General features: G+C 41.8%; 1 protein-coding gene across 1 annotated transcript in view; it reads right to left on the reverse strand.

Annotated features, from left to right (window-relative positions):
* The window catches only part of LOC124501753 (pregnancy zone protein-like), a 47,539-nt gene that overhangs the window by 2,394 nt on the left and 28,710 nt on the right, over positions 1-16,435 (reverse strand). Inside the window, exons 17-32 of the mRNA XM_047066202.1 lie at positions 16,163-16,265; positions 12,111-12,246; positions 11,227-11,455; positions 10,212-10,338; positions 9,666-9,787; positions 8,933-8,984; positions 7,881-7,964; positions 7,420-7,596; positions 7,055-7,142; positions 5,798-5,954; positions 5,392-5,466; positions 4,808-4,988; positions 3,694-3,917; positions 1,907-2,125; positions 1,644-1,771; positions 542-632 (exon numbers count right to left, since the gene is read on the reverse strand). Of these exons, the coding sequence (XP_046922158.1) occupies positions 542-632; positions 1,644-1,771; positions 1,907-2,125; positions 3,694-3,917; positions 4,808-4,988; positions 5,392-5,466; positions 5,798-5,954; positions 7,055-7,142; positions 7,420-7,596; positions 7,881-7,964; positions 8,933-8,984; positions 9,666-9,787; positions 10,212-10,338; positions 11,227-11,455; positions 12,111-12,246; positions 16,163-16,265 (2,193 nt within the window). The remainder of the gene's footprint in view (positions 1-541; positions 633-1,643; positions 1,772-1,906; positions 2,126-3,693; positions 3,918-4,807; positions 4,989-5,391; positions 5,467-5,797; positions 5,955-7,054; positions 7,143-7,419; positions 7,597-7,880; positions 7,965-8,932; positions 8,985-9,665; positions 9,788-10,211; positions 10,339-11,226; positions 11,456-12,110; positions 12,247-16,162; positions 16,266-16,435) is intronic.

A 16,435-nucleotide genomic window follows, 5' to 3' on the forward strand; every position in this document is an offset into this window, starting at 1 on the left:
TAATCAAAGTCCGTCTTTCTTGCATTGTTATAGTAAAATACAGCTTTGTACCCATGTGCTTTAATTCCCTAACTAGACTGCGAATGGCTTAAGGACAGGGACTCCTCTTGGGTTTCTCTGGTATCACACAAGTCCCTCGGCTTAGAGACACATAAACAATTATTGAATTTAATTTCCTGGGTTTGAGAAAAATATTTTGGGGGCAGGATGATAATGGCAAGGCTTTGCTATTGGTATGCTTCTAGTTTGAATATACAGAGCATCCTTTGTATGAAATTTACTAGGCTTAAAATTCACCTACCATTTTTTAAAAAAAAAAATTTTTTTTTTCAACGTTTATTTATTTTTGGGACAGAGAGAGACAGAGCATGAACGGGGGAGGGGCAGAGAGAGAGGGAGACACAGAATCGCAAACAGGCTCCAGGCTCCGAGCCATCAGCCCAGAGCCTGACGCGGGGCTTGAACTCACGGACCGTGAGATCGTGACCTGGCTGAAGTCGGACGCTTAACCGACTGCGCCACCCAGGCGCCGCTCACCTACCATTTTTATTGTCGGTTTCAAGGGGATAAAACCAGATACCATCTTCACATCAACAATCACCATATTGGAGACAGGACGGCTCCCTGTGTAACTGCAGCGTCAAAGGGAAAAGGAGTAAGGGCTTTGTATGTGAAAGAAAGCCAGAGTCCCTCCTTCACGACCTACCATAAACCTGCCTATCTTCTTGAAGTTTTCTGTGACATTATGACTCCTAGAAATCTGTGCTCCCCAGACATGTATGACACTGATGTTTGGAACCCTGAATGTATATCAGATCTACCGTTTACTAAAATCATAGATGTTTAAGCCCCAGACCCAAACTATCAAATCCGAATCTTTGGGAGTGGAGCTTAGTAGTTTGCATTTGTTAACACATGATAGTTTTTGGACACTTCATCTATATGTTTGTTATTTAGTAGGTGTTACTTTAATATTTTTAATTAACTTGAATGTAGCATGTCTCCCAGAGAGGCTCCAAAGTGTTGTAAGATCGGATAGACTTTTATACTTTTATGCAAATAAGATTTGTTTTACAATATCAATATCATTAGTATTAGTTACATAGTATTCTATTGCTGCTCTGTTTCCTTAGGATTCCTATAAGTTTTTGATGGGTTATTATAGGGCAATTTCTATATCTTATATGTAATTTATACTTCTCTTTAATATTAGCATTTGCTACTTATCTGATTAGAAAAATAATAAAATAGAATATAATTATTCAGAAGAGGTGAAGAAGACTTACTTCAACCTAAAGTACAAATCTTTGTGGAAAATAATTTACTCTTCAGTGATGCGCTGAACAAAAATTAGCGTAAAAGTAGGGAATTTTTAACATTCGAATAGTCCACACTTTTTATTTGACAGTTTAAGACCAGACTTTGCTTTCAAAGGCTTTGGAAGTATTACTGAAACTTTAAGACAAAAAAAGTTACTAAATAAAAGAATCACTTCATGATGATAGAAGGCTAACTTCATTAGTAGATATAACAGTTTTAAATTATACCCACTTACTAGCATAGCTTCAAAATATATTATTAAATACTGATGGTTCCAAGTAGCTTTTAGACTCAGGATCGCGTGTTTCAGCCACAAGTCTTACCTGACACTCAGTGAGATCTGGAAGCTGGTGTGAGCTTTGGGTCCATCACAAGTTTGGGGTACAGTCTGCACCTTCAGAGTAAATGCGGAGTCCTCCTTCCCTGGAAGAATATTGTATTTCATGGATGCCTGTGGAACGGCAATGCACCATCAGTTTCTCTCTTTGCCTGGAGCGCCTCACTTTTTCATCATTTCACTCCTCCAGATTTGCCCTTTCTTTGCTCAGAAACGAGAGGCCAGTTTCCAACATAACTTGAGTCTCACCTGAAGATACACACATCTGTCTCCGGTCACCGTTATGGCATATTCCCCAGGAAGCTCTGGCAATGAGACCTGATGCAGTAACAGGAAGTTGGTTTTGTCCACTTGGAAATTCGTGAAAAATGTCTGTGAATTCCGAATGGTCACCCGTGCAGCTTTCTCAGTCCTGGGGAATGTGGCTGCTCCATATCTGGACAAGGCATGGAGAGCCACCACCGTGTCCTGGAAGAGAGGAGTGGAGAGCCCACCCCCAAAGAGTAAGTTTTTGGTAGCAGGGACTTCCCCCGAAGTCTGTGTGGGTTACCACAAGGGGATGATGGCTTCCCCCCCTGAAGTTTACATCTGCTAATTGTGTTTCCTTTTTCTCTGCCTTTCAGGCACCATCAAAGTTATGCTACAGTTTCCGCAAGTGAAATAAAAGATTTCTGATGCCAATTAGCCTGGCAATTTGTTTTCACTTGTATTAGTTTTGTCCTAAGGGACTATTCCCCTGCGTCCAGAGATTACGGCCTACCCTTTCTCATCAATGGTGCCTCTGGCTATAGCTGTCCAAGATTGGGTCTAAAATTGACAAGTTAGGAAAAAGAGTGAATGGTGTTAATTTAGGTAGAAGAGTGACGGAAATTGGCTGCGAGTAGTGATGTGAGACCATGGCACTTTCCCAAGTTTCTTTCCCACTTTTATGTAGCGTATTTTCATTTCCCACACCTAATTTCTCTGAAAAATAAAAGTCCCACTATGTACATCCTAAATATTGAAAGAGCTTTGTAGGAGGGAAAACCCAGATTCTCTGGATATTTAACACAATCACTCATATCCTCAGTAAAATAGTTCCAGAATTGTGGTAGGAAAAAAAGAAAATTCCAAGAACTTCAGCTTTGAAAACAAAAATTGGTTTAGAGGAGAACAAATTTCTCAGGGCAGGCAGAAAGGCGTGGAGAGGCTGGATAGAACGTCTCAATCATTCTGTGAAGATCAAAGTGAACTCTACTTGGTCACTTCCCTTTTATTTTCTTTTTAATTTTTAATGTTTATTTTTGAAAGAGAGAGAGAGAGAGAGAGAGAGAGAATGAGCAGGGGAGAGGCAGAGAGAGAAGGGGACAGAGGATCCAAAGCAGGCCCTGTGCTGACTGACGGCAGAGAGCCTGATGTGGGGCTCGAACTCATGAACTGCAAGATCATGATCTGAGCTAAAGTCAGACACTCAACCTACTGAGCCGTCCAGGTGCCTCGGTCACTTTCCTTTTAATCATACAATTTTCTGGTTCACCTTAGAGGGTTTCTTGTTGGAAGAATCCTACAGGAGCCAAGAACACTGTTTCTTATCCGGTGGTGATTCTACCTTATCTCGACTGAGAGTAGGTGGGGTGCTATGGGCCATCTAGTGGGGAGAGGACACGGGTGCTGCTAAACATCTTCGGTGCCCAGGACAGCCCCTCACAACAGTGTTCTTGGCTTCCCCAAGTATCTTCCCCAAAATGTCAGGAGCACCGATATTCAAAAACCCTAGTCTAGAGTGTGGCCAGCGACCCATGTGTGTAAGCTTTAGAGAGGGCTGATGTTCATGGTCAGTAGCCACATGGATAGGGTGTCAACATAGCACTTGGGAAAAGCGTTTTGGGGGAATGTCTCAGGTCTGTTTCCTTCAGATTCCCACTGTCCTCAAATATCCCTAAAGAACCCTCCCCATGATTTAATGGTCTCTTCTCTTTTCCTCGTAACTGTTCTGTTTTCAAGCTTCCCATCTGCCAAGTGAATCTGGAAGAGAAGACTATTTGGGAACCACAGACCTGGGTGGAGGAGAAGCCCCCGTGGGCATTCTGTTGCTTTAGGATCCAGCTCACGATGCCCGCGGCCAAAGTCAGGTCCTCGGAGGTCGGGCCGGGCTGGGCCGTGAGGTGAGCGAGGAGCACGTAGGACGTCATCTCCACCTCAGCTGAGGGAGCCTGGGGCTTATAAAGAGGCCCCACCGGTGCCCTGGGTTTCTCAGGTCGCTCCCAGTGGACTGAGTTGCCTTAAGGGTCAGAAAAAGGATGATGGTTCGCAGATGATACATGAAAACACATTTGTGTCACGTGTAGCTGAAGATAATACAGGGGATGGAGTAAGGTCGTCTTTGCCATAAGCCCCACAAATTCCCTGAGTCACATTTCCATACTAAGCTTGGCTTAGTCCTGTGGGGCTAAGTTGAAGAATGTTGTTGGAGGACAAAGCACAGAACATCCTATTTTTACTCATTTTTTTAATGTTTATTTTTGAGAGAGAGAGAGAGAGAGAGGCAGAGAACGATGGAGACACCTAACCCAAAGCAGGCTCCAGGCTCTGAGCTGTCAGCACAGAGCCCGACGTGGGGCTTGAGCTCACAAACTGTGAGATCATGTCCTGAGCTGAAGTCGGACGCTGAACCGACCGAGCCACCCAGGCACCCAAGAGAGTTCCCTTATTGCTTGAGATATTTCGTGGAAACTGGAGGATAAATTGGAATATAAAACCCACGCATTGATCCCAGAGGACTTTTTGTGATCATCTCTTCTGCGGATAGAGATAAAAACACTGTGAAAATGTTATTGCACTTCCCTGAGTATGGCCTTTTGGTTGTGCCTCTTTTCATTCGAGTATAATTTCATTCAAGCAGGCAGATACCATGGGAAATATATATAAATTAAAATATATATATATGTCGCAGTGAGGAATAAACTTCCACAATTTACCTGCAGCACTGTCTACAATGTGACACACTGTATAACGTATGACATCGCAGAGACGACATTTTTATGAGAGGTGTTCTGATTTCATAACACCTGAGTTGGATAAGGAGACTTATTACTTTCAGCAGGAACACAATTCTTTTTTTGCAGTGTCAGGGGAAGAGGAGGGGGACATTTGTTGACCATTCGCTCTCACCTTCTTTCACAGCTTCCTCCCTAAGAGAGTCCAGTATTTCTCTCTTCTTGTCTTGCTTTCCCACCAGGGCAAAAGCGTAGGCCAACAACGCCTTGGCGTAGCTATGGCTCCCATGGGTCCCCTCCTTTGCCGTGTTCCAGGCAGACTCCAGGCAGAAGAGGGCATTGCGAACAACCGGGTGCTGCAAAGACCAGGAGGTAATGATGTCAAGCTAGGGCAAGTCGCGGATGGAGCGGGCCCTGGGTTGGACATCGCGTGACAGATGTCATTCACGGCTGTTAGCCAGCCAGGTAGACAGCCGGATATCCACGATTTTGAAGTTGAAAAAGTGTTTTAAATCTCTTAGCTTGATACTTAAGTCTTAAAAGAGTAAGTCTACAGAACCTGAGTGTTTAGGATGAGTTTTGTACACAGCCTGAGGGCATTGCTAGGCAAGTATAAATTCCCTTTGCTGGATTAACCACAGAGCTCTGCAAGCTGAGAAATGCCTCCGCATTGAGCGAAGACTTGGCTTTTTGTAGGGCGTGTTCTGACATCAGGGTTGTAGTTTTCATGGTAGGAAGTGGAAGTGAGGTGAATCTTACAGTAGCAGGGAGAGGAATTTCCAGAAGAGCAATAGTGACATAGGCAGAGAGGGTCACTTCATCTTCTACTCCTCCCTGTGAAAAGAGGAAGAGAGAGAGAGAGAGAGAGAGAATTTTTACTAATCCTACTTTAAGATGTTAGTATATTCTTTTCTGCTGTTTCATGGAGACTCTCCTCAGTATCTGTCTCTATCAAGCAAATTAACAGCCTCATGCAAAGTGCCATTTCTTTCTTCTCAGGTTTCACATCTTCAGGTTTAACATTCCTTCCCTGATGCCCTCTCACAAAATACTGGACTTCATCTTTTCAACCCCCCTGTGCCTTTTTTCCTCCCATCACCTTTGGAGGAATGTTAGCATGTGTGTATCATCGTGAGGTTTGGGATAAGTACTCAGAACACCTCACCTTAATGGCATTGTTGAGCAGAGACCCAGAGCTCCTGAAACAGCCGTCTTCCTTCTGCCTTTGGGAGAGCCAGCTGAGGGCTTGGGTGATGTGTGCTTCATCGATAAAGATGTAGGTTCGAGCCTGGGAAAAAGTCTTCAGTACAAAGGCTGTGAGCCTGAGGAGTCAATGAACTATTACTGAGAGTCTGGAGACTTTGTCTGTTAACGATACTCTTTTTGTTTCGTCGCAACCTGTTGTTGAATGCATTACCAACTGGTCCTGAGTTCCTAAAGCATTTCTGTGTCATTTCAGAGATTCAGGTGTCTCCTAGTGTTCTTGGGTAGTTGAGATATTTGCTCTCACATTCTGGACTTTCTGTATTTATTTCTTCTCACAGATTTCCATTTTTAAAGTTATTTACTTATTTTGAGAGACAGAAAGAGAGAGAGAGAGAGTGCTTGAGCAGGGGAGGGGCAGAGAGAGAGGGAGAGAGAGAATTCTAAGCGGGCTTTGTGCTGACAGTTCTGTACTGATGCGGGGCTTGAACTCACAAACCATGAGATCTTGACCTGAGCCGAAATCCAGAGTCGGATGCTTCACCGACTGAGCTACCCAGGCTCTTTTCACAGATTTCTTACCTCCTCTTATGCAGCTCATAGTCTAATGAACTGCTTTTAATGTCCTGCCTCAGTAAATATTTCACCTCGCCCAGCTTCTCCACCACTTCCTGGGTCATTGATTTCCTCTCGTTTTCTTTTGTGGTCAGACTTCTTCAAGATGGATGAATAGAAAAATAAATAGATGAGTGGATGGACAGACAGGTAGATAGATGGAGGGACAGATGGAAGATAGATGGATGGGCTGACCACGATGGATGGATAAACAGAGAGACAGACAGACAGACAGAGAGAATCATTTAGTAAAAGTTAGTAAAGGACACTCAGTGAGTGTCTTCTTGCCTGTCTCTAGTGTCTCTCAGTGCTAAGCAACAACTCAAGAGGGAAAACCACAAACTTACAATGGTCTCTTAGCAACACGAGAAAGAAAAGACGCTTGGCATATTAGATATAAAAAAGAATCAAGTTCCAAGTGTTCTCATTTCTGCCACCTATTAGCCGTTTATACCAGAGACATTTATTTATCCATGTTGTATAGCATTTCCTCCTCTGTAAAATGAAGCGGCTCTCACTTCACAGGGTAGTTGTAAGAATTAAATAGGCTAATATATGTACATGCTGTGAGCTCATCGTTGAGACTCAGATTTTCTTCTCTTACCAAGTGTTGCCCTGGCTCCTGCCATATTGCTGTCCAAAGGGGCTGTAGGAACCATCTTGGTGTTTGTAGTTCAGCTGTCTCTGGTAACCTGGAATGAAAGGTTCAATTAGTTCAAGAAATATTATAGAAAGGCAAGCCACCCATACGTGCAGGTTGGTCAGAAGCCCCAGACATTGTACGGTCTCTTGTGCATAGGATCTGTCATGGTGATATGGATATGTCACAACACAACATCCTATCAAATGTTGGGAAAGTTGTCATTTCCCCCCAAATCACCATCATTAGCTTAATATCTGGTAATATGATTCAAGTTTAATCGGGAAAAATCTCCTTAGAGGAACAAAGTAAACGCGTCTTTGTCTCACCACTGATAAGATAGCCGAGGGCCTTGGACTTGATCTCTGCGGTCAACTGTTGGGTTTCATTCAGATAGTTCAAAACATAGATGTTCGGAGCAAATAGGGCCATGTTTTGTTCTCCACAGCCATAGGGCATCTGGAGGAGATTCTGTATATTTTGCATAGCAGAACCTAATATGTCACCTGGGGAATGTGAAAGATTAGGTGTCAGAGTAATTTCAGCTCATAAGTAGCTCACACTGTTAAAGACAAGTGATTTTCCTACTTAGAATTATAGATACCATCATTTAGGCAAGGGAAAAGTTCTATTTAGAGAGTGAGACTTCCAGAATCCCAATAGAAATAGATACTATCAATAAGTTGAGATTTCAAGCACAAACATAGATAGATAGATAGATAGGTAGATACAAACAAATGTATTATGGCTGCTCTTTTGTCTCAAGTTTTCTGGGTGCAAGTTGACTCACCCAAAACTGAAAAGGAGGCTCTGGCCGATTCTTTGACCACGTTAGGTGGGAGCTTCAGAGATAACTGCTCAGATATTTCAGTGCCTTTGGAAACAGACAACCCATATCAAAAGACGGCATCTCTTATTGCAACATGATGTAGTGGTTAGGAGGGGGTCAGAGCCATCCTGCTTGGATATGGTACCAGCCCTGCCACTTACTAGCTACAAACCTTGGACAAATTCCTTAACCTCTTCATCGTTTAACTTGCTCGTATGACGATTCAAGGAAGAATGCATGTGAAACGTGTGTGCATTAGAACAGCCCCTGCAACATGTCGAATCTCCATACACGTGAGCAGTTATTATGGTTGTTATTATTATATTCAGTGTTATTATGTCTCCTTCAGGGACTCGGGGTCCAAGGGATAAGGACTGTGGCTTATGGTGAGATCACCTTTAATAGTCCAGCTCTTCTTGGTGCTGTATGACTAGCAGAGTCCTTTCCCCTCTCACTTTGCTATGTTTTGTGTTGCCGTGCATAGTGGCTCTCTCAAAGGAGCCTGGGAACTGGTGAGGGTGTACAGTTCTTTGACTTAATGGCACAATTCTCTGCTTTTATTGTTCTCTGAGTTTATATTTTAAAATGGTCCTCCTCAAGTGACAAGAAAAGCGTCATATACACATATACACATGACGTAGCACTAATACGAATGTGGTAATATAATTTGCAAGGTACAGGTGTTTCTCAGTGATATGACAAATTCCTGATGTAAAACGGGTTTTCTTTTTGCCATGAAAAACATTTTTTTTTTTTAGTAAGATGAGTACAAAGTGCCACATATTTCATCATCAACTATTTTAGGGAATATTATTGTCATTCAAACTTATCATGACTTTGCTCTCCTTCTACCTAAACTATGACACTCTAAGCTACTATGTCCTGACGGGTTCAGGATCAGTCCCTGGGCTACGGAGGTAAAGGCTAAATGTGAACTGAGTTTGCATTGTAATTTGACATACATATCCCTGTGAGGCGTTATTCTCACTATGATTATGAAGATTGACTGTTACCTGAAGCACAGATCATAAAGTTGAAAGTCTCTTCTTGTTCAATACCTTCAGGCTGGAGTAAAAAAAAAAAAAAAAGGAGAAAATGGATAAATATCCAGGTTTTTGAGGGACAACCGTAGATTCATTGCATTGCAGGCTGGAATTTACACTAAACAATCTTCACATCCCACTTATTATCCAATTACTATAAATCCATACAATTCAAAAAACCGGGGAGATCTGCAGAGGAGGAAAGGAGGGATAATAAGGAAAGAGAATCAAAGGTACAAGGGGTGAGAAATAAGCGAATCTTAGAAGAGAGGTAGAGATCAGGAAAAGAGAATAGTTCTAAATTAATCTATGAAAAAAGTATTTACAATAAGCTAACAAGGTAAGTTAGCAAAGTTTACTATAACACTTTTTTTTCATATTCTATTTTATTTTAGAGAGTGAGCAGGGGCGAGGGGCAGAGGAAGAGAGAGAGGAGAGTCTGAAGCGGGCTCCACATTGTGGAGCCTGACACGGGGCTTGATCCCATGGCCGTGAGATCATGACGTGAACGAAAATCAGGAGTCGGGTGCCTAACCGACTCCTGTAAACTTTTAGGACGGGAAATTCCATTAGTCTTCCCAGGGGGATTGTGTGAGTATGGTATAATTCTCCTTTATTATCTCAAGAATATGGCCATATTTTTTCATTGTTATTATTGTTAGGGTCTCAGAAAAATATGTCAAAGTGGTCCGGACCGACCTACCTCCACCAACAGGGTTTTGATGACCGTGTCTTTTCTCCCCATCTCGGGGACCTCAGCAATCTCATTTCCACACAGCTCGAGGGACGGCACTGCCTCTGCACTCACCGAGAAGTTCACACTCCCTGGAACAGAAAAATGTAGAAAAACATGCGTGTTCACCTTGAGAGCAGTCCACGTCATCCCTAACAGCTGAAAATGTGTGCTTGTCAAATGGTCTACCACTGAGCTATTACCCCCGGAAAATGACTCTGTGCTCTGTCATCATCTTGAAGGGCTGCCCTTTAACCTTACTGTTGGCCAGAAGTGAGAAATAAAGCTGAAAAAAACCTCAAGGCTAATGTCCACTGTGCCCAAGCCACAATGATCATGGGACCCAGGTGCAGTGGGAGTACTGGGAGGCCGCTGGGGGTAGAAATCAAAAGAAGTGACAAACTAACCTTACGGAATTATATTTGAGGAAAGCAGAAAGGAGAACGTGATGTACGTAGGGTCCAGATACCTACGACGCTTGTTGATCGGAGAACGTGTTGGGGGAACGTCACTCACCCAGTGTTTTGGGAGTTATCGTCCAAGACAGGGTTCGCCTCTCATTTACACAGATGCAATGAGATTCCTCTCCCTTTTCATTCTGGGATTGTAGGAAGGCTGGGGAAGCTTCCAGTTGCACACTGACCTATCATTTGCAAGCGAGGCATAGAAACAAATGGTCAGAATATGGAGAGACAATGAATGCACAGAACTGGGACCACATATGAGATGCTGTACTAGACTGGGACTTGGAGAAAAAATTATGTCACGTAAGTCCAAGCATGCTTTGAGGAGTTTAAGAATGGCAGTGATACAAAGCAAGAATGATTCCTTACTAAGAGGATCTGGCCTTTGCATTAGGGTGGACTGGAGAAATTTGCAGGTATAGCAACAGTGGAGGGGAGGGGAAAACCGCAATGGAAGATTGCCCATGGGAGCATTACCTACTGGTTCTACCCGTTGGTTCCTACCTCCCGTGTAGATTTTCTTCCTGACTTCTTTCTTCCCTTCTTCCCACTTCCCTCAACAAATATCACCTGTCTACTATATACAAGACAGAGCAAATTAAGAGCTTCCGGACCTTGAGGATATTGTGTTACAAAGGGGATAATCTATATACAAAACCGTGACGAAATTTACAAAGAAATACATGCTGTAGAAGTTACAAGCACATTGTGGGAGTTTAGAGATAAGAACTTGAAGGATGACACTCATGGAATTAAGAAAATGGACTTTTTTTTCTGTCAGCATCAAGAATTTTCCTGGCAAAAAGCCTATCCTGTGTTAAGGGATTCGGCCAGATGCGGGCAATTTTCTTTTTAAAAGTATGTGGTTTGGAGATCCTGTACCTGTAGCCCAAAGGTCATTGTGTTATCTTCCTGATCAGGTCCTGCCCTGCTCAGCACTATCTATTTGCAGTTCTAGGGCAGAATTCCCAGTGTTATCCACAGTCTTGGGAACGGAATCGGGAGCTGACCGACCGAAGAAGTCTTTGATTCTATTCCCCCTTTCAATTCACCCTCATTTTCCTTACCCGGATGCATTTGGGAAGGTAGTTTAGGACAGTGGCCTTGAGCGTGAAGGTCTCTCCGCGGATCACAGAGTAGGGCATTGTGAGCTCCACAAAGAAGGGCTGGAAGGCGCGGAGGGAGGCGGGAAGCGAGAGACCAAGCCCAGTGTCATTGGACAGACAGAGGGCCCCTGCCTTCCATTCCGTGATGGTGTCAGGGACTGTTACTCCCACTTCAGCCACACCTGATGCGCTGGGGAGGATAGAAATGTGAAGAACAGAAAGTAAGCAGGTGAAACATCCTTTCTCAAGCGAGAATCAATATGTCCACATGAGTATCGGGAAACTGAGTTGGGAAAATAGAAGGTACTCAACGGTGCCTCTTTCCCTTATCAACATGTCTGTACCTTAAAAGAAAAATACTTTCATGTGGTTCAGTTTGGTCCATAGATGTCCCTCACTGTTGTACAATCCCATAAACAAGCATATTTAAGAATCACGATCTAACAAACAGACCATTACATTTACGTAGCCTGATTTGTTTATGCGCGCGTTCCAATCTCGTTTACGGAAGGCTCCCCCCATAGCATTAGGCATATTGGATATGCAATAGCATTGGATATTTTTAGCACCAATGTCTCGTTTCTGGCGGTCTCAGGAACAGTTATTTCAGAACTGCTCATCTCTGAGAAAATTTTACCTATATAGTAAAATATATTTTTATATTATATTTGAAACCTCTATAATAAAACCTCTATAATAAAAGCATGTTCTTAGACCTATCCCGAAAGGATGAGGGGTTAAGATGATGATTTAGAATTTCTCAGAAAGGTTATCTTAGAGTTGAAAATGCCGGAGGATTCTCACTGGCTCACCCATAGCAAATGGAGGAGAGTGAAATTACTTACTCCACGGCCACCAACTCCCAGATCCAGGTCTCAGGGAAATAAGTCCGTACCGTTTCAGAGACTGGCTCTGCATTATTTATGGGCATTATATTATATGCGTCAAATTGAGGACTGTATGGACTCGCTGCCATTCCCACTAATAAAATAAAGGAAAATTACAATCTAGTTAAAGAAAAAACATCCATTCATGGTGCATGCGTGAGAGTTAGATCAAGTTTTCACTTTTCCTGCTCAGATGGTCTCCTAAGAGTTGTAGAACTTTGGAAAAAACTTGTTGAGCCCTCATTTTTTGAGCAGACAGGAGTCTCTGTTAAAGGTAGAAATTCCCCATACCCTAGAGATAGCATAATTTTTTATGAGTGGAGGCTCGTAGAGCAAGAGAACTTGGACATGCGTTTATAGTTTGTGAGAGATATAGTTAGGGTTTTCAAGGTCACAGAGTATTGTTTCCTCCATAAGAAGGACTGAGCAGAAAATGCAAAACTCTCTTCGGGCAACATGTGTTCAATTGTTTGAGTTACCAATGGGTGAATAGAATTTAATAACATCAATTCTTTGCACTATAATGAAGCTTGTAAACTCGTTCTCTTGATAAGAAGGCTAGAGCATTAGATTTTCTTCTCTTTATGTCTTGGGAAGGAGAAATGAAAAATTCAAGATGCCATAGAAAGAGGTTCCATTTGCTACGACGGAGACAGAGAAATTATTTACAAAAGTGAGGGGACAGAGAACTAAACGTGAAAGCTTTCCGATCCTTGTTGTGCCTGAGGTCACGCTTATAAATTGAGTTTGGCTTAGGCTCTCCATGCAAGCACCCCAGGTGATATTTCAGAATTGCCTTGTGAAATAATATTTATTAAAAAACAAAACAAAACATGGGGCACCTGGGTGGCTCTGTCAGTTGAGCGTCCGACTTCGGCTCAGGTCATGATCTCACCGCTTGTGAGTCTGAGCCCCGCGTCGGGCTCTGTGCTTACAGCTCAGAGCCTGGAGCCTGCTTCAGATTCTGTGTCTCCCTTTCTCTCTGTTCCTTCCCCCCTTGTACTCTGTCTCTCTCTCAAAAATAAATAAAGATTACAAAAAATTTAAAAAAAAAGGCTTTAAAAAATTTAAAAAATAAATTAAAAAAAAACATTTCCAGGTATTTTCCTTTGATATCTCTCTCTCAAAAAAAAAAAAAAGCATCCACAGTAATTTCTTTAATTAATATCATACAACTTCTTTCCTAGAAGTCCTTCCACGTGGTAGCCATCTCTGTCTCTGACTTTGATTTCTCCCTGATGTTGCTCTATTGTCTCTGTTTTTACTCTCATGTTGAATACGTAAATCTGTTATTGGTACTTAAATTTATCTAAATGGATGATGCATCTAAATAAGCTATTTTCGGGGCGCCTGGGTGGTGCAGTCGGTTAAGCGTCCGACTTCAGCCAGGTCACGATCTGGCGGTCCGTGAGTTCGAGCCCCGCGTCAGGCTCTGGGCTGATGGCTCAGAGCCTGGAGCCTGTTTCCGATTCTGTGTCTCCCTCTCTCTCTGCCCCTCCCCCGTTCATGCTCTGTCTCTCTCTGTCCCAAAAATAAATAAAAAACGTTGAAAAAAAAATTTAAATAAGCTATTTTCTCTTTTCTGCTACAGATGCCAAAGACCCTTCAACTTCTCCAGCTATTCCAGTTAACAAACCACGGCTTAATGTGTTATTTTAACTCCATGTATTGGATGATGACTGTACCTTCCTTATTGTCTCATTCTCAAGGTCAACTTCAACTCTCTACGGATCCTTTCACAGTGTGTATGTTAAAATTCTATTCTTCCTCTGTCACAACGCATACACTCTGCTTTAAATGCCTTTAGATTCATTTCCCAAGACAAAATGTTATTGTTGTCGTTATTATTATTATTCTGCTTCTTTTTCCCATCTGACTTCATCGAAATGTGTTGATCCCTGGACACGTTCACTTACGTTCTATTTCACTGCTGATCACAAAATACTTTCAACCGGATATTCTGTTCATGGCTGTGAAAGGGCCACTCAATTTAGCTTTGTAATTCTTGTATTCATTTTTGACCTTTACTACTTTCAAACAAAAAAAGCATAAAAACTGAAAACTTAATTTTCTTCTAAATTCAGTATCTAGTGTGATCCTTATTAAGAAACATATTAGATCACGTCACTCTCCACTTCTGAAAATCTTTCCATCTCATGCAGAGTAAAAAGTCAAATTCTTACAGTGATCTGCAAAGCCCTATACAATTTGGCCTCAATTATTCCGCTGATCTCTCTTTCCAACTGCACTTACTTTGTTCACTCTGTTCCAACCTTGCTGGTTTCCTTACCCTTAGAACATTCCAGGCAAGCTCTCACCTTAAAGCCTTTGAGAGACAGAATAGTGTAGAGGTTAAAAAACAAGGATCTGGAGTCAAACAGCCAGATCTGAATCTCCATCTCATCTCTTACTGGCCGTGGCATCCTAACGGCTTCAGTTACTTAACCTTTCTGGGTTCAGTTTTTCCATTTGAAAAGTGCTGAGAACCAGAAAAAAGAAATGGACTGACTTATTTCACTTAGCATTATATTCTCTGGCTCCATCCATGTTGTTGCAAATGGCAAGATTTCATTTTTTTTTTTTTAATGGATGAGTAGTACTCCTAAGGCAGTCAGAAACAGATAAATATCATACGATTTCTCTCATGTGTGGAACTTAAGAAAACAAACAAGCAAAGGGAAAAAAAATAAGGGAGAGGGAGAGAAACCGAGAAACAGACTCTTAATTATAGAGAACAAACTGATGGTCACCAGGGAAGAGGGGGGAAAAGCAATGGGTTAAATAGGTGTTGGGGACTGACGGGTGCACTTGTTATGATGAGCACAGGGTGATGTACGGAAGTGTTGAATCACTAAATTCTACACCTGAAACTAGTATAACAATGTATGTTAGCTAAGTGGAATGAAAATAAAAATTTGAAAGAAAAAAAAGAAGAAATGGAAATTTTGAGGTGACAGAAATTTTAATTAATGCCATAGTGATAATCATTTTGTAATATATAAGTGCATCAGATAAACACATTGTATTCCTTAAAATTATTTAATATTCTATATCAGTTATATCTCACTAAAGCCATCTGTCATGTTCACTGGACACATAAAACCTCTGATTCGTAAATACAAAACTCAGAAGATGTGAATCTTCATTAACAATACACATCAAGAATATTTTGGAAGAAAAGACAGAATCATGGGAGACAGAGAGAGGAAAAAGGATTGGTTAATGGGCTGTAAGTATAAACAGATCTGGGGATTAAAACATGTATTTTAAGGGGAAAGTGAAGGGTGTAGAAAGAGGCCGCTTCCTTTGATGTTTTATTTCGTTTTCTTTTGGCTTTGGATTAGGAGATATTTCTGCCATCTTCGCATTGTTTCTTTTCACCAGCAAGGCCTGTTCTCTTCCTTTCTATTCTTTAAGATATAGCATCTCTAAAAATGTCTCCTGATTCCGTAATTAGAATTATTCTCTCCTTACATGGTAAACATTTTCCTTTCTTATAGTATAGTAGAATCTTGTGTTTCATCTGATTTTGTGCCCTGAAATATCTGATTCATGTAGGGGCTCCAGGGTGGTTCAGTCGGTTAAGTGGCCGACTCTTGATTTCAGCTCAGATCATGATCTCATGGTCAAGAGATCGACCCCTGCATCGGGCTCCATGATGAGAGTGGAGCCTGCTTAAGATTCTCTCTCTCTCTCTCTCTCTCTCTCTCTCTCTGTCTCTCTCTCTCTTTCTCCCTCTGCCCCTCCCCTGCTTGTGCTCTCTCTCTCTCTCTCTCAAAATAAATAAGATAAATAAAATAAAATAAAATATCGGGCTGATCTTTAACAAACTGGTCAGTTCTGTCTGTGCCATTTACCAGCTAAATGATCTCAGCAAGAAACATCTGAATCTTAGTTTCTCTATGTATCAAATGGAGATAAGGCCACATGATCTATCTCGTTTTACATTTTTTCTTGGCAAATTAATATCGTTGGATGCTATACAAAATTGAAAGCAACTTGCTATTTACCTCCATACATTCCTTGCCTTTCCGCTCCCGCAGGTGGTTGGATCACTGAACATGACCTTGGTTTTCGGATTTTAGAGTTGGTGAACACCTTTAATCCCATACCCTGTAAAAATGGTGACTCAATAGGTCTGTAAACTTGATTAGAATCCATGAAATATATTTTCCTTAGAAATTTCCCTATGTAACCCCGATAGCCTTAATGTTAGATTAATTCCCTAGGGATACACAGACTCAATAAAAGAGTGGTAAAATTATAATACTTTATGGCTTATC

The sequence above is a fragment of the Lynx rufus genome, unplaced genomic scaffold (genome assembly GCF_022079265.1).
Source record: "Lynx rufus isolate CCGP_SWC_20201006 ecotype Redwood Valley unplaced genomic scaffold, mLynRuf1.p SCAF_7, whole genome shotgun sequence".
Classification (NCBI taxonomy): domain Eukaryota; kingdom Metazoa; phylum Chordata; class Mammalia; order Carnivora; family Felidae; genus Lynx; species Lynx rufus.